The 26,561-nt window shown below is 38.7% G+C and overlaps 2 protein-coding genes across 10 annotated transcripts in view; one reads left to right on the forward strand and one right to left on the reverse strand.

Annotated features, from left to right (window-relative positions):
- The window catches only part of LOC100749423 (agrin-like), a 389,618-nt gene extending 371,511 nt beyond the window's left edge, over positions 1-18,107 (forward strand). For 6 of the 9 annotated variants that reach the window (XM_033324077.1, XM_033324078.1, XM_033324079.1 and 3 more), the window contains 18 exons: positions 937-1,063; positions 1,230-1,460; positions 1,843-2,139; positions 2,549-2,698; positions 2,842-3,102; positions 3,258-3,404; positions 3,691-3,927; positions 8,562-8,756; positions 9,393-9,566; positions 10,095-10,434; positions 10,647-10,874; positions 10,958-11,562; positions 11,704-12,115; positions 12,186-12,439; positions 12,528-12,621; positions 12,832-12,939; positions 13,372-13,546; positions 13,746-14,003. In XM_033324077.1, the coding sequence (XP_033179968.1) occupies positions 937-1,063; positions 1,230-1,460; positions 1,843-2,139; positions 2,549-2,698; positions 2,842-3,102; positions 3,258-3,404; positions 3,691-3,927; positions 8,562-8,756; positions 9,393-9,566; positions 10,095-10,434; positions 10,647-10,874; positions 10,958-11,562; positions 11,704-12,115; positions 12,186-12,439; positions 12,528-12,621; positions 12,832-12,939; positions 13,372-13,546; positions 13,746-14,003 (4,293 nt within the window). Of the gene's footprint in view, positions 1-936; positions 1,064-1,229; positions 1,461-1,842; positions 2,140-2,548; positions 2,699-2,841; positions 3,103-3,257; positions 3,405-3,690; positions 3,928-8,561; positions 8,757-9,392; positions 9,567-10,094; positions 10,435-10,646; positions 10,875-10,957; positions 11,563-11,703; positions 12,116-12,185; positions 12,440-12,527; positions 12,622-12,831; positions 12,940-13,371; positions 13,547-13,745 lie in introns of all 9 variants that reach the window. The other 3 variants (XM_024371632.1, XM_033324075.1, XM_033324076.1) reach the window with 3 other exon arrangements.
- A 1,970-nt stretch (positions 18,108-20,077) lies between these two features.
- Positions 20,078-24,216, reverse strand: LOC117152405. Its single transcript, XM_033324083.1, has 4 exons — positions 24,114-24,216; positions 23,737-23,912; positions 20,977-21,254; positions 20,078-20,247 (listed from the first exon to the last, which is right to left on the reverse strand). The coding sequence occupies exons 1-4, from the start codon at positions 24,124-24,126 to the stop codon at positions 20,217-20,219; spliced, it is 498 nt and encodes a 165-aa protein (XP_033179974.1). The 5' UTR covers positions 24,127-24,216; the 3' UTR covers positions 20,078-20,216.
- Positions 24,217-26,561: the final 2,345 nt, after the last annotated feature.

Below are 26,561 nucleotides of genomic sequence, written 5' to 3' on the forward strand. Positions count from 1 at the left end.
TACTTTGGTTAAACGTTGCTTAAAGCATTAATTAACTGTCGTTGAATGTCGTAAAAAATACTCTCCGCTGAAATATCAATTTTCTCCATTATAATTTCTCGATTATATACTCTTTTATACTCTTTTATATCGGTTGAGGTATCAAGCACGAACATACAGTTAGTCGCAAAAATACCCGTGGCATGTTAAAAATTGTGTATGCATCCGAATATTTTTGCCATTATCTGTATTTCCCTCGGCCATACTTGATCATGTTTCACCATGATTTTCTTTTAGTTTACAAATATTTCATCGCGGCACAATATATTCATGATCGCACTTACATCCGGGAATAACTCGCACGTAAAAACGCAGAAGGAACGCTAAAAAAACGCAAAAGAAATGTAGCGGAAGCGGTAGAGGGCAAGTCACGTTGGCCGACAACGCGTGTAATAAGCAAACAACAACGTGGCTGGATACCGCAACCAGGCTAATTAAGTTTCGCTCTTTCGCGTATTATTTCTCATCCCTGTACGCCACCCATCCCCCAGCATCGTGACGCCAACGTATGTTAGAACACCGGCCCGACTGCGCCTTAGCCGCGTGCAACAAGTGCGAAACGCGTGCTGCCTCGCGTTTTTCTGCTATTTTTTCTCACGAACTCACCCACCTACGTAAATATCGCGAGAAGATGTTATATATAATACATTAGTTTTGGTGAAGCAGAAAAAATGTATCTTCAGAAAACTAAAAGTCTCACTCTCATAGTTCTAAAACACATAGAGAAAGTGGTGATAGTTGTATTATTATACATTAGACTGAGCAACCATTGAAAACACTCGCTAAAAAGTTCACAAATACGATATGCTAGAAAGCATATAGTATGTACGTAGTATCGTAGATAGTAACTAAACATTTTGTTGCATAGTAATAATAAATCTTCTATGTCAATTTCAGACGAAAGAACCCGTACAGGAGAAAATTTGCGGCTCCAATGGTATAACTTACGCCAACGAATGCTCTTTGAAGGTGGCCTCTTGCACTTCTCAAACTGACATCGCTATTAGTTACGTAGGCGACTGTGGTAAGTTCTTTAGATACTTTCATATTTTGTATCATCGTCAACGTCGCGTAAAATTTATTGGATAGCAGTCAATCGGTGGTATAAAAAGAACATTCAATTTATTCGCTGAGTAAAGTATTCAAGCAGGATTATCGGGAAGGTATAAGGAGAAGATAAACGTTTTCAGAGCTTTGCGCAAGAATAGAGTGCGATCATGGAGCTCATTGCATGGCTGGCGTCTGTGTGTGTCCTGAAGAGTGTCCTGAGAGCACTGGAGAACCAGTGTGCGGCAGCGATGCCAAGACATACCCGTCGGAGTGTGAATTGCAAAAGGCTGCCTGTGGAAGGGATCCTAAATTGCCGGTCTTGCACGTGATATTCTACGGCGATTGCGGTGAACGATTCGTTGCAGCACTCAGTAAGCTATCTGATCCTTTTCATAATCTAATCGTGCTTTTCTTTCAAATTCGAAAAGAAACTTTCAATCTTTTAAACTAAAAATTAATTCACTATAATAAATAATTGTTGAGCGATCGGTACTTCGATAATTGGGGTCTCTACGAATATAAAATGTAAAATCTCTCGAGAATGCAAAATATCTTCATCGATCGTTAATAGTGCAAAGTCTTGTTTCAATAACGCGATAGACGCAACTTCTCGTGCATCACTCGTTGCCATCTCGACGATATTAATTGCGCTAGCTTAAGGACACCGCTCTAACAAAACTAACCATCCAACGACAATCTTGTATAACAGCTTTTATTACTCTAACCATGCCTTAATCGCTACGCTTCTAATAGCTACGATGTCGACGCCTGCGGTGGTTCGATTGGCCACCACCGCGGTTGACGTGACCAGCACTCAGGTACGCGAAGCATGCAAGAACATTAACTGCGATTTCGAGGCTACTTGCGAGCTGGGCCCGGACGATTATCCCAGGTGCAGCTGCAAATTCGACTGCGCCTCGATTTCCCAAGAAAATATGCGCCCTGTTTGCGGCAGCGATCTAAGGACCTATTCGTCCCTCTGTGCCATGAAAATGGAGGCCTGCCAGAGGCAGCAAGAGCTAAGACCTAGACCTCTCGATCTTTGCCAAGGTTCGCAGTAGCTTCCGCTAACTTCACTCGATCCGCTGTATAATTGCCTGGATTTTCGATTCGATTAGCCATTCCATTGCTTGTTCCTCTGCTTTGCCTCCTAACTTTTAAATTAACCTTTGAATTAGTTTATTTTCAGAATATTTTCGGACTTTTATTTGTCTGTTATATTCGCGACGCATTCTTCAAAAGAAAATATAATTACAATTTTAATTACATTTAAATTACAACACCTTAGTGTGTTATTTACGATATAATTTTTCTCTCTTCCTTTGTAGAATTGTAAGTATGAATAACATTGTAATTACTTTTAATTTTCTCCGTCGCTAACTGTCTTAATTATAATTTATCATTTGTTTATTATACAGTTTCATAAGCGAACATAATTCAGACGAGACTTTTAACCCAGGTATGGAAGTGAAACCTTGTAACGGCGATCCTCCATTGGTGGATGCCGATGGGAAAGAGTACGATTGCGGTAATGGTCCAGAACGACGAGATTGCCCGAGCAACAGTTATTGCCATCAGACCACGCGACTAGCTCGATGCTGCAGAAAAGGTCAGTCCTTTCGATGGAAATTTTAGTTTTAGAAAATTCTTTCAAACATATTTCGCATGTTATTACTAACGTCTTGCGATTTGCTATGAATAAAAAAAACGTCGTACTAAAGAGAAGGTCAATGTAAATTATCGATTATTTAGCTCAAGGAACCCAAGTCGTAAAGTGCTCAGACTCCTGGCACGGCTGCTGTCCGGATGGCAAAACGGCCGCACGCGGGCCCAATGGCGCAGGTTGTCCGAGTTTATGCAACTGCAACAGGTTAGGCAGTGTTTCTGACACCTGCAATCCAGAAACCGGACAATGCGAGTGCAAACCAGGTGTAGGCGGTCTGAAATGCGATAGATGTATGCCTGGTTATTGGGGCTTGCCTAAAATCAGCGAGGGACATCAAGGATGTATACGTAAGGATGACTGAAATTCTGTTTAGTAATTTAAACGAAGAGATTATTGCTTTATATCTGGAATTTAATGGACGATGATATATTTCAATATGAAAGTTAGTTTATCGATTGAATTAATATTAATCGACACGTCAAATTTCCTTTGAATGATCCAGCATGCGGCTGCTCGCTTTTTGGTTCCGTTAGAGAAGACTGCGAACAAATGACAGGTCGCTGCGTTTGCAAACCGGATATCCAGGGCCAGAAATGTACCATTTGCACCGACCACAACAAGATATTAACACCTACAGGGTGCTATTCAGGTATCACGCGAAAGGAAACTTCCACAGAATATAGTATAACTCAAATCTCAACCAATTTGCTTCCATCGACGCCTAAAATTGAATATACAGTAGAAAAATTATCGTCCTGGAATAGTACCAAGTCATTTAAATCCCAAAAAAATTTCCTTTCATATAAAACCAAATTTACAACGATATAGCGTCAGGTGTTATATAGACTCTGTGTAACTCTGTATAAACTGAACTAATATTCCAACCGAATAACATCCATCGATCGATTTAACGGGTTCGTTCTGTTTGTTTGCAGCCGATACGATACCACCGATCCCGACGTCTTGCAACGAGCTGGAATGCTATTCCGGCGGGCAGTGTTCGGAAATCGGTGGACCACACTGTGTTTGTCCGTCGTCCTGTCCATCGGACATACCGTCCGTGCCGGTTTGCGGTAGTGACGGACAGACATACGACAACGAGTGTGAGCTCAGACTGTACGCTTGTCGCCATCAAGCAGACGTGGTCACACAGGCCTTCGGCCACTGCAGAGGTGGGTTCACTGAACATACGCCGTACAGGCCGCCTTATATTCTGCATTACTAAACTAATTAACCACTGGGAGCACTTTTCACACGTTGGATCAGCTGTCGAACAGGACTCGCTCCTGTCTATAAAACGCAAATTTATTCTCTAGAGATTAATCGGTCTTGATAGCTGGTGAATGGCGTAGTACAATAAAATAGTTCATCAACGTGTTTGTTAATTTTGTAGTGAATTTTCAGAATGTTTTGTTTATATACGAAGGCCATAGAGGAAAACATGATAAGTCGTATCTTTTACGAAACATCCAGAAATCAATAGAAATAGACTTATCATATTTCTTCCGTGTGTTCGATTATAGTTTGCGAATAAGGAATACAATACATATATCTGTTTGTAAAAATTAGGTGACGAGCAGCGAATATATAATATTTAAGAAGTTAACGATAGACGAGAAGAGAGGGATTGTTTAAAGCACGAGATATTGTCGTAACGATTTCGAGGGTTCACGAATTTTAGAATAACTTAATTAGGAACAAGTGTTATCTAGAAGCTGGAGCTTGAAGTAGGGAATTTAATGATATATTTATCAACGTATGGGAGATGCAATATCGCACAGCCTGATTAAAATTAGGACTATCATCTAACCTGTTCCTTTGTATCCATTACGTGATAATAAACTTATCAAGTTTCTACTAACATGTATACATATATGTTTATAACCCCTTTACACCCGAAACGCTTGCCCACACTACTTTGCTTGCTTTCTTCTTGCTAACGTTCTATGATTAACGTTGCACCATGATCTTTCCCTTTAAAAGAATAAACAACCCGTCGATCAACGATTTAACAAGAAAGAAAGCAAAGTAAGTCAATTTACAATTTAATAACATATTTACCGTACTTGTTTCATTAATTGGAATTTCTATTCCTTTCTATCGATTTATCCACCTTTTTCTTTTTCTAAACCGAGTTCGAACGAAATCGTGGAATTGAAAGGTAGAAAAGATTGAACAGGATACGTATCGCGGAATTTCCTTTATCCCAAGAGTACGCTATCTCACTCGTAGGTAAATTCTGGGAAAGTTGGTGACGTTAACTCGCGAAACTAAGCGCCAAAGGTGGATTTAACTAAATCACCGTTGACTTGGAAGCGAAGTCCCGTCTTAAGTGGTCCCTGTGAGCTATGCCCGGCCGGAACTTACATCGGAACCTTAAGAAACGGTAACGAAATGCCTTGCCCAGGCCGTTAAGCACAACTCCGCCATCAAAATGAATTAGTCCGCGACAGATCTAGAGTCTTTCGAAAGTTCGAACGAATGCAGTATCGACCGCTGTTTGATACCACTGTCCCCACATAAATTTAACCGTCGGAGATTCGGTCGATATCGTGTTCAATAGATGGTCGCGATAAATCTATCCAAGAAAAAATTCTCTTTGCATCTCGTTCGAATGAATTCTGGCGAATTCACGTGGACCAGGTAATCAGGAAAAGGGTTTCAATACCTGGCTTTTCGAACTCCTCGAACTAGCTCGCTATCTACTTTATTTTCTATTCGTTTCAATTGCTATATCTGTTATTATAAATGGGAAAACTTACTTAGCGTAACTTAAGTTTCACGTGTAACTCATGCATTCGCAATTTAAAATGGAAAAAAATGAAATTTAACAGGTACAAAGAAAGAAACCTTTGAGATGGTTTATTATACCTATTAGTTTATTAAAGAGACGAGTGATAAAATTGTAATAGTCAGTGTATATTAAAATCACTTTAAATACAAGTACAGAAATAGTGTACACCGGTTGTTATCGTCGCTCGCTCGATACTACTGTTCGACTCTACGCTCGCTATTCGACTGCATGACTGGCTATAAAGATTCGCTATACTAGCTGTCCTAGAGAGCACGTTCGTCTATCTGTATCGACCGGAGCTGTTATAAAAAGTTGGAATGTAACTGCGGTTCACGATTGCAAATAACGGCGATAATATTTTGTCCGGAGTTCGTTTACCTTTGAACCTATTAAACCAAACCAACGTTGACACTCCAAGGCACAATAATATGAGCCTCTCCCGATTCGAATCTTCCATTGGCTTATGTGCCGCTACACTTTTAAAAATATGAGTTTATGAAAATAATGTAAAAATTATTTTAAATTATCATGCACTGCCTCGTTATAATATCCTCGGATGAAAAGTCATAATCGTTTATTACAATACAATATTATTATTGTTAATACAAGAGCATAATCGATAAATCCACGTTAAAGTTCCTCGATATCTACCATAAAATCATCGGATTGTAAATATAGTGGAATACAAGAGCTCTTGGAACTTCACGTATAGTCGATAGACTCGTCAAACGAAGCAACGAGTCTTAACCAAGAAGAAAACGGAGAGAAGCCTCTCCATCTGTCGCTGCAGAGTATTCCACATTCACTGACAAAGTTCGCGGAGTGAAACGTCGAAATCTATTAAAGTCTCCTCCTGGTTCCGTAACCTCTCACCCCTTATTTTCGATTGCTCAGCCCCCCCCCCGTCCAAAGCCCCGCCTCAGCAACGTTGCCCTGGTCCTCCCTTGTCGCTGAAAGTCAATCTCTTAAAAAGTTCTTCTTTCTCGGGACTCACTCTACAGAGTCAAACATAAATCAGATTACTTTGAGCAGATGAACCATCCTCTTTCCTCTTACAGCCTCTCCGCCACTGTTGTCATGTTTTATACCGAAAGGACGCAGCTCCCTCTCTGCATAGTAGAAGGCTACTATTTTTTCATCACGTTTTCCCTTCTTCCCCCGTACGTGACGTAGAACAATTTCCGCGAGCGAAATATCGCATGGAACCGCACGCGGTCGACGCCACTTTCAACCCCGTAAATATTGTATGCCGCAATTTCTTCGACGTTCCTCGCGTGATCTCTTTTCCGTGTTGAGGATACGCGACTACTGAAAGAAGAATGGATATCCCGCTTACGTGGACATTCTGACGTGACGTGAAGTTTGATTAAGGGAGAGGGTGCGTTTGATCGATGTGACGCACGAAAAAGGAAGGGGCGAGACTATTAATTGTTTCGTTCGACTGGAATAAACGAAGCTGAATTGGAGTATCATTATTTTGGGAGATCATTGGGAGAGTCGAAGAGGCATCTTGTACGAATCGAGTGTTTGTCTGCCCGTTGATCTACTATCCTATCATTTATTTTGTACTCGGTTTAACCGTTCTGCCAATCTCTTCCAATTTTAAGAAGAGAATTCGCCGAATGTTTCCTCGTATGCAAAGGGAACTTTATCTTACGTATTTCATCGTCGTACTTCGTGTCGAAAATAATTCTAATTAAAAAGGAAATATTATTCCAATTAGCGGCGACAGCGAGAGAGTCGAAAGACAGGTAGAAAATATTTATACCTGTCAATATTGACATCGTCATCTCGAAATTCAATTACATGTCGTGAGCACGTTTGTCTTCATATATACATAAGTATTTAATATGTACATACATACATATAACACATACATAAGTATTGAATTCATGCATGGATGAAACTTGTTTCCCACCGAAAGCAGAAAACCGTTAACGATTCATGAAAAACGAGAATAAAATGTAAAACCAAGAAATAGCTGCGTGACATCATTCACATCTGTCTGTTCCACTTCACCTATTTGAACTCTCAACTTCATCAAAATTCCACGCTTTCAGCAGATAAATACGTAGCTAATCCTACTCCAGTTCTTTGGTACTCTTTGTAAAATAAACAGGGAGGGAATGAAATAATGGAACAGGGAAACGGTAACGTCGATAAAGCCAACCCCTCCGATGAAAAGGCCAATCGTCGATGTGGATCGAGAAAGAAATTCTCTCGGTTCGTAAATGTCAACTCGTATTTGCCGTCAGATTCTCTTCTCCGCCAATCAACGAACTCTTAAATTGGCTAAATCCATTCCTCTCGCCCCTTTCAACCCCTTCTCCATCCATTTCTACACACCAATTTTCCAAGCAGAAAATATTTTCATCGGAGACCGAATGCGAGCGGGAGAAAAATTTCGTTGTCGGTTTGTCCCGCAGTCGATAAAAGCGTTGATTATATCGAGAGGAATATGCGACGATCGGCACAGCGGCGGGAGGCGAGGGGTAAACATACAAAAACCGAGAGAGGAAAAAATAATGGAAAGAGTGGAGGACAGTGAAAGTCGTCAATGTGAAATAATAGGAAGCAACGCTGCAATTGGAAAGTAATTAAAATCCCATTAAGCTGTCTTCGGTTTCTGATGCCAACTCGGACTTCCTAGTTTCGATGGAATATGCTATCCGATTTTTATCATTTCAAAAATTCACGATGCGCTTCCGCTACTTTGTTCGAGACTGAAAGTTCCCCTTTATTCGTACAATGACTTACTACGATATTAAGTGGTTCGCTATAGAACTTGTTTGTCAATATGTTACGTGTGTTATATAATACACTTTTTAAATGGTCAAATGTGCTTCCAAATATATATTTTAAAAGAAATTATTTATATATTACAATTCGTTGCTCGTCCAAAACGAGTTTATTTTTGAGCGCCGTCTAATTCTGAAATCGTAACCTTGTCTTTCCATCGCATCACCCAAAACGAACAGTGGTAGAATTGTGGAACGTTCGTAAAATTTTCAGACGATCCCATGGTGAACACGGACTTCCCCGTTAAAAGGTATACAGCAGTGCAATATACCCAACCAGCAGCCGCCATTTCTCCGTTATCGAAATCTACCAGGCATCTGTTGGTGCCGGAACCGGATCCTCGCTATTATTACACCCACAGGGCGCATCAAGAAACCATCACGATCGACAGGGACAATTTAAAGCACGGTAAAAATCGAGCCCAATTCCATTCTACGCCCGTCCGTGTCGATATTTCATCCCAAAGTTACACGCGACGACTACGAAATGCAATCTTGCGCGCTATCTTTCATTTTGTTTTAAGACATCTACGTGTCCGTCCTTTAAATTCCATTCTATTAAACTACCGTAATCTACTTATCTACAAACATTTCAACGCGATAACGAAATATCAATATCCCGGGGAAATTAAAGTCAAATTTAATCAAACGAATTTCCGCCCGCCACTTTCAGTATTCAGTGATACACGTAGCACCAGAGCCAAATGCATTTCGTCATAAGTTTCTGTAACCGGTGCTACGTAATTATCGTCGTCGCGATAACGTTAACAGCGTGACGTAATTAATAGTTTGAAATAGCGTTGAATAAATACTACGAATTAATATGTTTGTGCTCTTGTGCACGCGCTAGTTTGCCTATGTGTATATGTCTGTATGTGTGCGCTTCGAAACGTGCATTCCTAAATCCGCTTGACGGTTAATTCTGAATCAGCTCGACGTTGGTAATCGGATCGATGTCGTACGGAACGAAGACCGTACGAGAAATGCCTTTTTTCTCCAGACTCAATGCAGAGACGTCGATTTATCCGTTAATTCTGCTTTTCAGGAGTGGCGGCAGCGTATAGACCAACCCCGGCGACGATTCGCGTGGTCACCGCGTTGCTCGGCGACCTCTGTACCGACGACAAGGATTGCACCATTCCTAACAGCGAATGCTCCAATGGAGGTTGCATTTGCTCGGAAGGATACGCGGAAACCAGCGACAGACAGGAATGTTTTGGTAATTGATCCGATCTTATCTACTCTGGTTGTTCTTGGGGATTTCTCCTGTTTATTCGAGCGATGGTTTTGCATTTTTCTCTTTTAATGTGTATACGATAATAGCAGTGTAAAGTAGTAAATGGTAGAGATAAAATACGAAGATTAGCGATAAAAATTTTAAAAACTCTTATAATGGTCATATTATTTCATAAGTATATCTCCCGAAATATACGTCTTTCTTTTACAAAAAGTACTTATTCTTTAAAGCAAAATACAATCTCACAAATTTTACGTGTCGCTCATTTCAAGCAGAGTTACCAAAGAAATTATATTGTAGAATAACATTAATTTTCTTATTACAAAGGAACAAAGACCATTTGCATTACGTTCTTTCGGCTTCTAAGAGCAAAGTGTCGTTCAAACGAGGTGTAAGTGAAAGAGAAGAAAAAAGATATAGAAAGGGGCTCTCTTTGACCGAATCTTCCAACGTTATTTGCGCCGTGTAAAGATGAAGAAAAGAATGTAAAGGAAACTGACCCTTTTCCAGCTAATTACGTGCCTGTTACACCGACCGAAGAATTTCGTGCCTGTTTGTCGTATCCGTGTCACGCGACATCGACGTGCATCGATCTGCCGAGCGCAACGTTCGTTTGCATCTGTCGTCCAAATTACACCGGTCTATTATGCGACGAGGAGATCAACAAAAGGGATTACGAGGTGCCGTCGTTCGACGGCAAGAGCTACGTCAGGATGAACAGATTGAAGGCTTACCACAAGTTCAGCGTCGAGGTTGAGTTCAAGACGTACGCTGACAACGGGATTATACTTTACAACCAACAGAAGAGCGACGGCACCGGGGATTTCGTCTCGTTAGCCATCGTCGACGGGTCTGTAGTTGTTATCTCCTGAATTAGTATCATTCACGTGAATATAGTTACGTTGGTGTATTGATAATGCCTTGTTGGTTTATTCGGGAAAGATTCTTATCTTCTAGACACGGTTATTTCAATACATGACATTATATATCGAGCTAATGAATCATAGATTAAAAAGTTCGCACTTTCGTGTATACTATTTAGGATTTAATTTATTTTTACAGACATGTACAGTTTCGATACAATTTAGGGAATGGCCCTGTAATTCTTTCCTCGCCTGAAAGAATTACTATGAAAACGTTTCATCGAGTTGCCGCGAAAAGATATCACAAGGACGGCGTTTTAATTTTCAACGATGGGGAAGATGTTGCTGGTCAAAGTCAAGGAATGTTGAAGTCGCTCGATCTCAACCAAGATACGTTCGTCGGGAACATGCCTACTAATTATTCTAAGTAATTTTTCCCTCGCAATTACTCGTCTAGTCCTCGCATTTCATCGAGAAATTTAATAACGCGAAAGCTTTTTATCTGCGCAGGGTTTACGATAATATCGGTACCAACCATGGGTTCCTCGGTTGCATACGAAAATTGAAAATCAATCGAAACTTCGTCGATCTTCATGTGGGCCGCGATAAAGAGATCTTGGAGACTTATCGTGTGAAAGAATGCGGAGAGAACGCGTGCGCCAATCTGCCTTGCCAAAACGGCGCAACATGTCAGCCCATCTTCGAGGAAGATCTCTGCAACGGTCGCGAGTGCAGAAGAATTCAGAAACGAGGGAAAGGTAAAAACAAGAATGGCATGAACATTGTCAGATGCAAAGGATCGCATTGCATCTCGATCGATCAACGCAGATCGAAGAAAAACGCGAAGAAACGTTGCGCGGCACCTAAGTGCGATTACGATTACGACATCGATTACGAGACGAGCTTCGAACATGGCAATTACGCAGTGGAGAAATACGATCCGCCTGATTATAGATGCATCTGTCCACCTCAGTTCACTGGCAGAAATTGCGAAGAGTCTTTAGATCCTTGTATAGGCGAACCTTGTCAGCATGGAGCCACTTGTGATATTCTTCCACAAGGTGGTTACGTTTGCAAGTGTCCACCTGGCAGGACTGGAGAACACTGTGAAATCCGTGAGTAAAAATTCGTTTGATATGTATTCGTTAACGAGATACATTGTACCGATTCGTTAAAGTTAACGACGTTTGTTTTTACATCACTGAACAACTTATCGAATAATTTATTGAATAACTTCGTCGTTTAATTAATTCTAGTCGACGCTGAGTTAACAGAGCTATTGATACCCGAAATGTCCGGGGACGGTTTCTTGGAACTTCTATGCCTGGAAGGTGTAGCGAAAGCGTTCTCCATCGAATTATGGTTTCTCACGCACGCCAACGACGGTTTGCTACTTTACAATGGCCAGTTGAACAACGGACGTGGTGATTTCATTAGTCTGAACTTGGTCCAGGGCAAACTGGAGTTTAGATTCAATCTTGGAAGTGGTATCGCCAATATTACCTCTCCAGACCCTGTTACGCTCGACACGTGGCATTGTGTTCGAATCAGTAGATTGGGCAGAGAAGGAGTTCTTCAATTAGACGACGGAACTGTTGCCAGAGGACTGTCCGGAAGTCCGTTAACGGAACTGAATCTCGAAATGCCTCTTTATGTTGGCGGCGTTAAGTGAGTTTCTAAATATGTTTCGTTCAACGAAGAACTTTAGATAGAAAATATATATTTCTTTAAATGGTAGACATTGGCGAGAAGTTCATCGACTCGCTGGAGCCTGGACTGGATTGGTAGGCGCGGTACAAAGACTGATGGTGAATGGAAAAACGTATCAAAATTTAGCTGTAAACGTTACTCAACATAATACGGAAATCTATGATGGTCTACCATGTCCTAACAACGAGAACCCTTGTCACAATGGTGGAGTATGTTTACCTCTGTTAAACAGTTATCTGTGCAAATGTGCGAACGGTTACAATGGTCTCCACTGCGAATTTTGTAAGTAATGTTCGTCACATCTTATTAAAAATGAACTGTAAAATTTTGTAAACACAAAGAGATGTTTCTTTCCTTCTTAATTTGCTAGTCATGGGCTACGATGTATCCACGGAATTATCCGAAAGGCCAGTGCGTTTCAAGGGCGACAATTTCTTGCAATTTAAGCACCGAAACGGAAGAAGGTAAATCGAATCGATCAACGATCGAATCAGTAAACGTTTTCTAAAAGTTCTATCGCATACTCCTAAGTCACTGCATCTACACCTCTTAAGGTACTAATCCGAATTAGGAGCACCAAGTTAGGTTGTTCAATAACGTTAGTAACAGTAGACTAATTAGATCCTTCTTCAATCAAAGTATCACTAACCTTTTGATTGTGTAACACCGACTAGTACTAACTCAACTAATACTACCCTCGGCGAGTACTTTGAGGAGTCCTACTCCGACTACGACTTGGAGGAGGATGTCGACTACGATTACGACAGTTACGATTACACGGAGTAAGTTTCTAGGAAGAATAACTGTGGTGTACTCGTTTGAGGGAGAGACCTTTATTATCTGTGCCTATGTATCGCCGTGTCTGCTAACCTATTTATTCGATAATAGAGAATGCTAATATCATGCCCTTCAAACCTAATCAGAGAAACTTTCATCAGTAATTATGGTCAAAAACAATTTGCTAAAAATTGTACAAAATAAAAGCAAAACGCTAATAATTATTGATATACTTTAGATAATCTTATATTTTAAAAGAGCTTTAACTTTCAAAGCCATACCATGAAACATAGGGTTATTAGGGTTGATATTGTATGATTTTTATTTATTTTATAGCAATGCTTGCTTGTATGTATTATGTCTTTGTCCTATGGCACTGTAGCTCAATATTTAAGACTAAGCACACCAAACACGCACTAAAGAAAACGATATTGTAGACGCAAGGGTCAGCAGTCGAATAAATTTGAGCTGAGACTGAGAACAACGCATCCGGATGGCTTGATTGCCTGGGTTGGAAGAGGCAAAATCGAACATCTTATTTTATCGTTACACGGCGGCCAAGTTCTTCTTACGTACAAGAGCAAGAGCGAGCAGATATCATTGAGGAGCAGGGTTAGTATTAGTGTTTTATCAATTATGTATCGTATTATGAAAGTTATCGAATGCTTAACGTCATCGATCAATTGGAACTAAATGAAATAATTAATTAGTAGGTTTAAACTTAAACTAATCGATAATATTTCTAGTTTATTAGCGATTATTAAATTAATTGAAGTATTACAAATGTTTTACCGATGGTTTTTGTATGCAGGAACGGGTGGACGATGGTGTTTTCCATCATATCAGGGCATCGAGAAGACGAAGAACGTCGATGATACAAATCGACGATTTCACTCCGGTGAAAGTATCCACAGAGACCACCCTGTTAACGACAAACGGCAAGCTGTTCGTCGGTGGAAAACCCGGCCATCGAGGCATCAAAGGCTGCGTGTCAGACTTCGTAGTGGATAAACGACGTCTTCAGCTGAACAGGCGGAAGATCGAGTACTGTCACGACAACGATGTATGATAACGAATCCCGGAAACGACGATTGTCAACGTGATATCGCCTTTGGCCACGCTTGTCGACTTAACGACGCTTTTGTCTTCGACGAGTTAGCATCTGCCTAAAACGGACAAAGACGAACGCGAAGGAAATCGTTGGTGGTGTTCGTTTCTGGGGGAAACGGAGGGAACGAGACACGAGGTTTGAACGATTCCAATGAAAACGAAGAAACAGAAAGCGAGATGGCGGAAAGGAACTGGGCTTGTAACCGACAAGGAGACACGTGATTCCTGCCAAAGCTGTACGAGAGAATACAATGAAAAGGGACCCGCCAATCGTGCTACAGCAAGGATAAATGGCGGATCCAATAACAATAGCAAGCTAACTCGTATATTTATTTTTCGTTGGGGATAGTATAGGGAAACAGAGTCCCATTTGTCGTTCGTTTGCCACAACGAATGATCAGACGGTAGAGAAGAGGTGAATAGGAGGAGCATCTCTCGTGTTAAATGCTGAACGTTCTCATCTAAGGACAATAATATATTTTTAAGGTGACGAGATTAAATATACATATGAATAAATAATATGTATGTATAAAATTTAACGCGTATACGTATAAATTTGGGGCTATGGGGAGGAAATGCTTGTAAAGCATCGAGTTGAAGCTGAGTGGTAAGAACAGTGGGATGGGGGGATTTCCGGGGTCAAAAATACAGAGACGGGCGTGAAAGGGATAAAACTCATCGATATTCGTTTAGACGTTACTCTGTAAGTTAAATATATCGAAGCACCTATAAATGTTTTACGATGCCAAGACTGATTAATGGGGGAAAGAGAGAACGTAAGAGGAAGAGTTGAGAGAGTTAAAATAAATGACAAAAAAAAAAATAGTTAAAACAGAAAAAAAACAGAAAAACAAAGCGATAAATCGGTGTTATGTTTGAGTGTTTCGGTAGAGAGATTTAAATGATCGTGCATTATCAGAATATAGAAGAATGTATTTTAAAGGACTTGTTGATTTACGCCAGTAGAGAAAAACGATAAAAAAGAAAAGAAGAAAAAGATGAACGAACAAGATAAATACACACACATACACACACGCGCGTACACGTAACACACGTAACATACATAAATAAGAATTATACGAACAGATACGCCGTACAACGTTGTTTCTAGGCAAGCAAGGCTTTTTACAAATGCGCAAAGGAATAGATATATATATTATATTACTATGATTATATTATATATATAAATATATATATTATACATATGACACTATATGCAGATTACATTCCATTTAATGGACACAGGTACCATGATGAATGTGTATCGTCGATCGGTCACGATCATCGATGTATCGTTACATTTCGACCCGGTACTAAAGAATGCATCGAGCTTGCCTCGAAGACACTCCATTTCCGTTCGACAATCTCCAACACACTTGCACGAGATAGTTTCGCAATCGATTCTAAAATGATTACGAGCGTGATCACAGGTTTCTTCTTCATATACAGGGTTCACGGAAACGCACGGTCTACCACGATCGATTAAATTGTAAATGGACTAGAATCGAAGAAAATAGAAGAATCGAAGACATGTATGCATTAAATAACCGAGAACGAAGTCGAATCGTTTCCATCGAGTTGAGTTCCTTCGACGAATCGAAAGGAATTCGAAAGGAAGGTGTCTAGAATGTGGAAACGAAGATCGTGAATTTATACTCGAGATTTACAATTCTGATCGATTCTATAAAACACGGAATACGATTCGGCGTCTGAAAATGATGCGAAAATAATAATAATATTATTAATTATATGATAATGTACCGCTTGTGTGTAATCGAATGATCAACGAGAAGGAGTGTCTGAATGAAAGCTGACGTATGGTTGAAGAAAGAAAAGTAGATACCGTGCCGGGATATACTACTTGTAAATATGATTAACATGTGCTGATCTACGAGTTGATTATCGTTTTACTATCGTGTACTAAAGCTCGCGTAAGCGTGCGCACCTGCATAAGTCGGACCTAAGAGAAAATCGTCAGAACGACCTAATTATAATCGCAATGATTCATCGAATAAGCCTTTTACGACGAAGTTTTTCTTCCTTTTTGTTTAAATTTCTTTTCTTCCGTCGCTCGTGGAAACGAAACAATGTCTGCGTCAACGTGTTCTTCCCCTGCTCGTCAATCCTGTTAACGATCGCGACAAAATGTCGAAGACAGCCTAAATTCTAATCGTTAATGGCGACTGCCGATCTTCGGTCGCAGAAAGAGACGTTATCGAAGATTTTTCAACTCGCCTCGTCGAATATTTCCAGCGTCGCTCGATTTATCGAACGAACAGAAGTTTCATTTTTTAATACGAAAACGAATCGAACTAATTAGTACGGTTGCCAGTTCGCGATACTGGATGCCATTAATGAAAAAATGTCGTAACTTTTAAGGTTGTTTTTTGTGCGCACCGTTTAAATACGTAATTTCTAGAACCTAAGCGCCAAACACAATACATATCTTTGACGTGCATAAGATCATATACATATATTTGTAAAATCCATCACGTGGAATCGATATTCTTATCGACATGTAAATAATGACCATACATCGTCTGGAAATGTTCGACGTTAACTATGTTGTAAGTAAAGTGATTCTATGAAGGAAACGAGCGTCGATCGACCAAACTATTGCGTAATTATTCAAAAGAAGCGCGTGAATATTTTCCTCACCGCTACTACGACGAATCTTCTAATGGTTTTTAAACGTATCTTTTCTATTATGTTCTTTCGTTCGAAAGATGCACACTTATACAATTTTTATAATGTAACGTCTCAAAGCAATCATATCTATTTCATATCTGTCGATCTATAACGGTCGGTGTGCAAAGAAAATTCTGAAAGGAAAGAGTTCGTTCTCGAATAATTAAGCCTTGACTATATAAAAATTGTTCCTCGTTAGAGAATTCGGATTGATCGCGAGCAATATTGTCACATATCCTCCCTCTTGAAATGTGATCCTTTGTATTCTTCCAATGAATATCGCTGTTCAACATATCGAAACGAATTTGTGGCCAGTAATGCGTCTCCTGGAAGAACAAGAGAAAAGAAGAATGTTTTATTGTAACGAAAATAGAAAGAAGATCTGCTTCGATCGTCGACGTTGCTTTCGCGAATATACTGCGTTTTATATATATACATATATATCTATATAAAAAAAAAGAGGAAGTTAGATTCGAAACGTATTATAATTATATTTCTATCGAATGTATTTGAATTTGTAATGGTTAAGAAAGAAATTCGTAGGTTTCGGTTATATATGTAAGTTAATTATTAAATTTCGACTGTAATAATTTTTTGCTACATCGAAAGGGTTGCTACTTCGTGAAAACATACATTGAAGAACAACAATGGAAGAGATAGGGAAATATTCTAAAATTTTTATGTTATTATTGCGTGAACTGTGTTCTCATTGTCGATCGCAAGTGTTGAACCGCCATATCTCATTTTTTTTGCGGTACATTGTCATTAGATCGTCAATGTGTCCGACATTTACGTGCGTGTTATCGTAAAAACTACGGTGTATAATGCGTAATCGACGGAACGGTACAAAATAAAACAACAAAGATGTTATCTGACTTACTTTACGAAATCGTTCGACGAAAAAGAAGTTTCACGATGCTGGTATGATTCAAAGAACGGGAGCGTATACAAGGAGCGAGGAAAAATTTCAATCCATGCCTGAGAATTACTGCCAACCTAGATAGAGATCACAGGATCGATGTTTTTGCCTCTAAAGCTTCCCCGTCCCTAAGAAATTTATCGACTCGTGAGTCACAAAATTTTATAAAACGAGAGAAATCGATTGTCCCTATGAAACACATAAGAGAGACACAAAATGATTTGTCGAGATTTCCGATTGTGCGTGCAACATCGTTCAGTGTCGTTTATTTCTCACGGAGACTAACACCTATCGCGGCAGGGCGATCGTCTGAATTAGTTTTTTTACTTTGATACCGTCTTTACTGCGACCATTCGCCGTTTGCTGACCTAAGTATTTGTGAGCTACACTGTATAACAAAAAGTACGCGTTGTAAAGTGACTGTATATACAAAAATAAATTATGCGATTATCTTGAGCGTCGTGTTTTTCTACCCTCTACTCATTTTATTTTATTAGTAGATTTACATTTTTTCATATTTAATGCATAAGAATCTTCACTTCAGTTATTAATTTATTATAAAAATTCCATCGAATAATTTTTCATTAATTAAGAATATTTTAGCAGACACTAATCAAGCTAATACTTGCAGTCAAACGAAATTACCCAGGGGATTAAACTATCGCTATAGAATACATTGGCGGTCGCTAATGATATTCAGTCGTCAGACTCTGTGATTCTCCTATTCCATTTAAACTCCTTCTACACCTGGATCCTCGACTCTAAAGTTGCCAAGATATCGTAGATGACATTAACTTGCAGTTTCACGATCGCGCAATTTTGAAGATATAGCTGGTGTGATCAATTTCAAGTTTATTAGATTCTCCGTGCGAGAATGTCTATTCTGTAGACACGCGTATATGGCAATGTCAGTCTTCAGATCGTAGAACTCGATGTTAACGATGTCAAACTTGTAGGACACGACAGCAGCAATCATAGATCCGTCAAGTCTGTATCGACCAAGATTCGTCAACAACAGGTATTCGTTGTCCGAAGGAACCGTTAGAATGTTTTACTGTCAAGTACCTCTATTGGTATTTCTTTTAATGAGGGTCATACTATAATACCACACCTTTGCTAGGCGAAGCGCCCGTCCCGTTGACCGAGGCTACGTTCGGCGACTGATGGTCGCCTTGAGCCCAAGTTTATTATCACAAATCGCAAACAAGTGCAATTGAGCAAGATGACGGCTAATTGTTTAATTACGACTGTAAACTTTAATTGCAATTTTACGGATTTTCCCGAAGTTCCAGAGGGACGGCTCCGGCGTCCTTTCATCTCCGACATATATAATTTAAAATAATTCTTAGCGTCAAGATATCAGAACGATTATCAATTGAAATAAAAATTATTTTTACTTGTTATTACTACGTGGTCCTTTATCACATGTTAGTGAATGTATTATCTGAACTATTATCCAAATTAATTACTATACTAGATTCTAATATATTTCCCTAGCTATCTGTCTAAAACTTTTGTTACACCTGTAAATTTGCAGCCACTTTTATGATACTCGTATTACACCTCTGGTGGAAGTTTTGAAACGAAATCCATTTTGCTGGGCTCCAACATTTCAATTGTGCTAAGGAATTTGAAAAACCTCCTCAAAAGCGGGAATAATTACCCTCCATAAAATTCACAGTTTGTATACCTGAGCATTTGTCACGGTTGGATGTTTCTTGTTCAGGTAACTTGACTGACCTGACTAACCACATTCAACTAATAATATACTCATAAATACATCATTATGCATGTCAGACGTTTACATAGATTATTTCATGTATCTAGTACAGGAATAATAAATAAGGCTAAGAATGTTAAGTAATATCAATGTTACAATAATAGAACAGTATTAACATATCTATCAATATATTGATTAAGTTGGACAATCCAGTGTCATTTATATTTAAACACAACACGTATCATGATTATTGTTTTTATTCTAAAAGTTACATTGCTTACAATGTTGTACACTTAATTCACTTATATAATTTTAAAGATTCACTTATAAATATAAATATCAATATGCTTAAAAATAAAACTGCAAATTTGAGCATTCATTTACGTAATCTAACTGGTTTCTATATGAAACTTCATTGATTCTACGTACGATTGTATATACGTTTCCACATTGAGTATAATCACAAGATTTGTAGTAATCGTTCAACTGTTTTAACTTACAGTTTATATGGTTCAGATAATTGAAACTGGCGGAATCAATATAGTTGGAATTTTCTTTCACTTTGTCCAACTCTAACTTCTTTGCATTTTTGTGTTGTCTTGCAGTGTTCCTTAAGCAAGGATCAGACTGGCAAATATTCATCCAGGAATGCGAGACCTGCGCAGCACGCAGAAGCGACTCAGGATCGAGCTTTCGCAATATCAACTGCGACATCTCTGGAGGAAGCTCGGAAATGAAGTCGACCTTTTGCTCCGAGGGCTGGAGGGTATGTAAAAGCAAGTCCAAAATCTTCATATTATCAAGCTCGACGGATAAATCGGTAAAATGATGGAACTTGTACTGCTTCAGCGATGTATGCCGCTACTAATCGTATTTCTGTAACAAAATAGTTCTGTAATCTATAATTGTTACATTTATGCTAAAAGATAAACATTGTCACATCGTACTACTTAGCATGCTCATTACGTAATTTTCTTTGTAATATATATTGCAAAAATGACAGTTTATTTCTGTCTGTCTATAAAATATTCATTTTGTGATAATTCAGTATCTGAATATTGCGTTTTATTTTTTACGTTTGATACTCTACCGCTATAACAAGATATAAAAAATATCAATCAAATTATACGGGTAAGATCATATTATCACCACGGTTAAGTATACTAACAATTTTCTAGCTGCGCGTGGTATTCATAACAGAGAAAAGAAGGACAAGTTGAAAGAATTTTCGCAATTACATAAGAGAAATTAACTTATTAATTGAAATAACTGAAAACTGAAATTACTATACAAATTGATCGTTGAAGATTGGCCTATATCCTCTTCTGTGGAAAAATCAACTACGAAACAACCGATAAATTTATTCAAGTTTTCACTTCGTAAATATAATACCCGTTGGGAATAGACTATCGCTATACGTATGTACTCACGATCTATTTATTGGATTGTAACATAAGTTTGGCTGAACTCAATATTTTTCCTTGTTCGATCGAACTTATTCATGTTACAAACCAATAGATAAATACAGTGAATAACAGGTCAGAAAATGGAACCTGACGATTTTCGCAAGTATGTCATTTGTATGAATCGTTTGTCGTAACTTGCCTTTGATATTGCCGTAATCGACATAGTGTTTTCGACAGCCGATCGTTTTGCCGTGACAGTATCTCGATCTTTTCGCGATTCGAGATCAGTTGCTGCGTCATGTCCAACACAGGATCATCTTCAGGCTTCAAAATGGTCTCTTCTTGAATCGTTTTATCCGTATCACTGTCACTGACGTCTTTGACACTCTCGTTATCTTTCTTAATTGAGACCATCAAACGTAAAGATGCGATTTCTTGCTGAAGTTTCTCGGCCGTTTCCTTGTACTCTTCCTTCAACTGAAGCAAATAATGTATAACTATAGTGACTTATTTACTTGATTAATTTATTTATAATGATAGGTTTATTTACGATGATTCAAACACGAAACTATGATTATTTAACTAGAGCTATTTCCCAATGTAGTAATGTAATACAACTAAAACAACTAAATTGGTACAACTAATTAACTTCTGAGTGACAACTCACAACTCACAACTCACAACTCACAACTCACAACTCACAACTCATCACGAACTCGCAAAAATCGGCAACCAATAACTCGTAACGACTCGTGATCAACTCCCAACGAAGTTCAACAAACGACTAACGACTAACGACTAACTCATTTTCTCCACCAAAACGTCCTTTTATACCAGTCTTAGTACTCCTACCATGCTCACACGTTTCACAGGTATTGTTGACCCAAAATGGTCACGTGAATGGATTATAATTACCTATTATCCTAAACCACGGACCCATTGAGATTTCTCATCCTTTCTTGCCCATCAGCACTTTTACCTTTCCCTGCACTGTAGTTTATTGGCCTAACAAAAGTTTGTACTTTATGGGATAGATTTATGACACTTTACTATTTCATTACAAAAGTTGCTATCTTATGACACAATTTTATAATTCGATTTACTATTCTATTACAGAGACTAACGTTTAAGGTTTGTACTGTGACCATTTCCAAAACTGACTAGTAAATTCGTTAATGCGAAATTGGAACTGAAATGTTTGATTGATGGAAAGCGGCGAAAATAGAATCGAGAATTTTGTCGACGAAGCAATAAACTTTCGATCATCGTAAGCCACAGAGTAAATAACGAAGCAGGAAGTTTACGTACAAGATTTGCAGCATTGTTGTAGGTCAGTTCGTACCCTTCTTCTGATAATCTCTGAAAACATTTCTTTTCAATTGCCATGTTAAATTGAACATCAGAAAATAAACGTAGTTAACACCTTTACGAATAACACCTTTTACATCTAATTTTCGAACGTCTTAATGACTGTATGGAATACAGTACGTTATCATTAGATTTTTATACTAGCGGATTTTTATGCAAATACATTTTCTTCATATTGCATACATTTTGCGTATTTTACGTAAACGACATAAATGAATATGTTACATATTTTTTGCCAAGATGTTTTATTTGCAACAATTTATGACTCGTGATACTCGTATTATAACTGCCGTACAATCAATTTATATCAGATACAACCATGCAGAACAATTTGAATTCGTAATATGCACTTTAAGAAATGTGCACAATAACGGAAATCAAATAAAATTGAATTTTATACCCACTTATGCTACGCAATTGACAAATAGGGGAAAAATTTTGTTGTATTTGGAAGAAAAATCTTGGTTACGACGTAATATCGAAAGTTTCAAAAATTCTAGATACGAGATAAGTACGAGAATAGATACATCCATAGAAAGACCAGAAAATGACCTGGCACGATACTGGAGCTAATTTAAATATGTACATTTCGGTTCTGTGACCTAAAAGGATTCTTTTCAATCTATAAATAATTTTTTTCACACAGCCGATACGTATAATTTACGACAAAAATATTTTAAGAACTATTATTATTTATTCTAACGTAGATTATGATAACTAACTATTGATACACACGAGCACGATTCATATTTCGTAAATATAAATATTTCCCACATATAAGCTGAATATTTAAGATATAAAAATCCGCAGTCTGGCTATCATGATATTAATTTAAAAAAAAAATGATATTCGTAGTAATACGACAAAATTGACACTCAGCCATATAGTTGATCGTAAATTTCCCTGAACTCGTATAAATTGATTTAACCGAACAGCAGATTAATTCAGGAGAATTTAGTCCTGTATATAGGCTATGTAGCGACCGTATAGTAAACCGACATCGGCTTAAACAGCAAGCAATTTCTATCGTCTGTTGTATCATTAACGCATCATACATAACAAAGCAGTTAACAGCCTTAATTAATAACCGAACAGCTGGTGCAAATAGGTGAAACGGAACTTTGGTGACCCTCGGTACAAATTAAGTGGTATATAACGCCATAAAGGCGTAGGCTATTGAATCTGACAAAATTTCTCGAACAATGTCCATTGCTTATGCTCATCCTACCCATACAACGTACCTAGATACCTTTACCTTTACTTTAGTAAAGTGGTTTACTAGGTGTTTTAGTAAATTATCGTAATTATTACCATAAAGTATTCGAGACATTCAGAAATAGAAGAACCTAGAGACCCTTGTTTCATTTACTACATATTCCTTGCAGACATCCTTGACATCCCTTGCATATTCTGCAGATTTTTGCAATTTCTAATGGTAACCAATCGATCTACAATTTCATATTCCGTCATTATTTCAAACTACGATATCTCACGTGTCTAGATGGTCATCGATGAACGCCATCTCCTCGCTTCGATTTACTCTGTACTGGATGAGAAATCGCAATCGCATGTATCGTATGGTCCAACTCACCGATTCGTTCTCCTTTCTCGATTCGTCTAAAAGTACTCGGGAACCTCGTTCTGTCTCGAGATACGCATCACGGGTGTCGACGATTTCCTTTCGGAGTCTGATCACGGTCTTCTCCAGCTCCAATTTGCTCTCGGCCAGCGTAACCGCCTGACTTTGCAAAATGTTATATTCGCCGGCTGCAATGAACGTTCGAAAATAAGACTATTCCCCGCCGTGGTATCCGTGTATTCGTTCGCTTCCGTTCGTCGTACGATGCCGCCTGTCAAATTTCGTTGGAAAATCTCGTTCCTCCGACGAAACGAGAAACGAACTCTTCCTCACGTTCCGATACACAACACGGCACTTCCTTCTGTGCGTCCTCGCTTTTTTATACTTACCCAGCATCGACATCTGTCTGCGAATATCCTCCAGGGTTTCTTTCAACGTCTCGCTTTGTCCCTTCAAAGCTGCAGTACGCCGTATTTCCCTTTCGCGCTCTTCTTTCGCTGTAAATCAATGTTCGAGTAAATAGGTCACCTCGCGGGGTTTAATGCTAATTAGTATCGTATAGAGTAGGTCATTAGCAGTAATCAGTTGTTCGATAGGTAAGATAGGGGCAGTTTGTGTTTATCAAAATATTCTCGAGTTCTTATAATATCTGTTAGTATTTCTTCGAAATGAAAGTTGCAGTGATAAATAGCAGATGACTTCGGTATTAAAGAACCTCGATAAAGAAGCTTAACTTTTCATTACATTACAACGCAATCATATTATCTGGTTTCTAAAAGTAATAAAACCACCTACAATTAGAGAGAAGAAAAAGGTAATCCTCGATGTAAATTTTCTTTTATCACAGTCTAACAAAACATATCTGATGTCCCTTTGACTTCAAATAATACAATTCTTCGCTTTGCGTATTCCAGTCTAACGTCCTTCGTTTATCATTTTTTTGCTTCCATGGAAATAAAATTTATTTTATTTATTCCTACCATGATTATGGATTAATTACTACACCGTCCATTCATGATATTTTTCTTCTCTTTAGAGCATTAAGCGTCTCATAACGTTTTCTATTCCGTACTCTCGCTTTACAAACGAGCAACAGATCTCGCGTTCCTATCGTCTGCTATTCACCGGACATTCATAAATCGTTCTCGATCGATTACTGAACCGTATCCGCCTGGCTGCGGTGGCACGGCAGAAAAATTCCTCGATCGAATTTCCCGTGGGGTAATCGACCACGATCACTCCCATACGTATTACATACATTCCGAGCAAATCAATGCCGCCTATCGATTTGCTTCGCTGGAAGCTGCGATACCCGACAACCGTATCACATCGACCAAGTCTCAGAGCTATTTAGAATTTAATCGATAAAACGACTTCCGATACATCGTGCTCGATTTCCACTCGGAACCTATTAAAAGGAAAGAACAAGACGACTTTATAGAAACGAACGAAAGAAACGAGGAAAAAGAGAAAAGGAAGAATCGGGAAAAGCCATCGTCTGGGGGTTGATGACGATCAGTAAACGGAGTATCTAGCTAGGAAACCTGCCGTTTTCTAGTTGAGCCTTCAACTCCGAGTTTTCAGCCTGCAATGCGTCCGTTCGTTTTTCTTGCATCGTCAAACTGGTCCGTAGCTCTCGAATCGTCTGGTCGTGATCTCGTCTGGCGTCCTGTATTCTCAAATTGCTCTTCTTCACCATAGTCAGCGCCGTTTCGACGTCTGTTTCTATTCCCTTCGTCAGCCTGCTCATCACGGCCCATTGAGTCTTCTCGTAAATGTCGTTCCTGCATTCGTCTCTGGAACAATCGCGATCCGTGTCAACGAGCACAGGTAGCACGTATGTTTACCCGAACTCACTGTTTTATTAGTTTATTCGCGAAAGGATGCATCTTGCGCCGGAGCTTTATAGCACCCTGAGAGACGTTGTAACTTGTAACTAGATTATCTATCGCGAGAGAGAAATTTTCTGGATGTTCTTTATCTTTTGGGGTGGCTGGATTCTACGAGAATTTGTTTTTCTCTCATTTTATAATAGAAGTGAAAATGGTTGCTGTTAACGCGAGAATAAACTCTTGTTTCAGGCTATCCGTTGCAGTTTGTACTTTTCTTCCGAGAGATGCAATGATATTAAGGGCATACATAATACAAAATGATGTGGAATGTATAACGTGCATATTTTACTGAGATTACTTTTTTTTAAATCGTTTTCAGCTACCGGAGAGTACATTTAGCTTTTAACATTTATTTTAAGCTCATAAAGAGTGAAATAAAGGAAGATCTACTAGCATTATATGTTAATATAATATTAGGTATATAATAAAATTTTGGAACTTTTCGGAAAGCGTGGTACGTAAATTATGAGCTAAAATGTGCTAAAACGGAATTAAAATGTAGTTTACATTTAAGAGAAATAATTTATCTCCATTTTCAAATCCAGGGAACCAGCTATAGGGCCTTGAAAAAATTAATTATGCATTTTTACAGAAAATTCTACTATTTCTAAACGCTCGAAGCATTCTAAAAGTTCCAATTAATGTAACATGTATTTCGCACATAAGATGTCTCCCTTCTAGTTTACGTTTATGCTTGTACGTTATATGTGACGAATCGCACTCACCTTTCCATAGTGGCGACAGAAATTAATTTGTTTTCTATGAATACACGCTCGATCGCATTTATCGCCTGAAGAATAGCCGTTCCAGCTAGCGTACAACTCTCACAATAATTCACGCTGCTGCTTGCTTGAGAACTCTGGGATACTTTGCTCGTGAAGGAATCCCGCGCTTCATCCTTGCTATTTTTCACCTGTTGACATGCTGCTATTTTTCGGCAACTTC

This window comes from Bombus impatiens, unplaced genomic scaffold, assembly GCF_000188095.3.
Source record: "Bombus impatiens unplaced genomic scaffold, BIMP_2.2 scf_1461, whole genome shotgun sequence".
Lineage (NCBI taxonomy): Eukaryota > Metazoa > Arthropoda > Insecta > Hymenoptera > Apidae > Bombus > Bombus impatiens.

What these genes read in the sequence shown, in the direction of transcription:
- LOC117152405 (XM_033324083.1), bottom strand. An exon ending in CGAGAAAGGAGAACGAATCG is followed by an intron (nt 21,255 to 23,736) that starts GTGAGTTGGACC and finishes TATTTGCTTCAG; the next exon opens with TTGAAGGAAGAGTACAAGGA. An exon ending in CGATTACGGCAATATCAAAG is followed by an intron (nt 20,248 to 20,976) that starts GCAAGTTACGAC and finishes ATTTTGTTACAG; the next exon opens with AAATACGATTAGTAGCGGCA.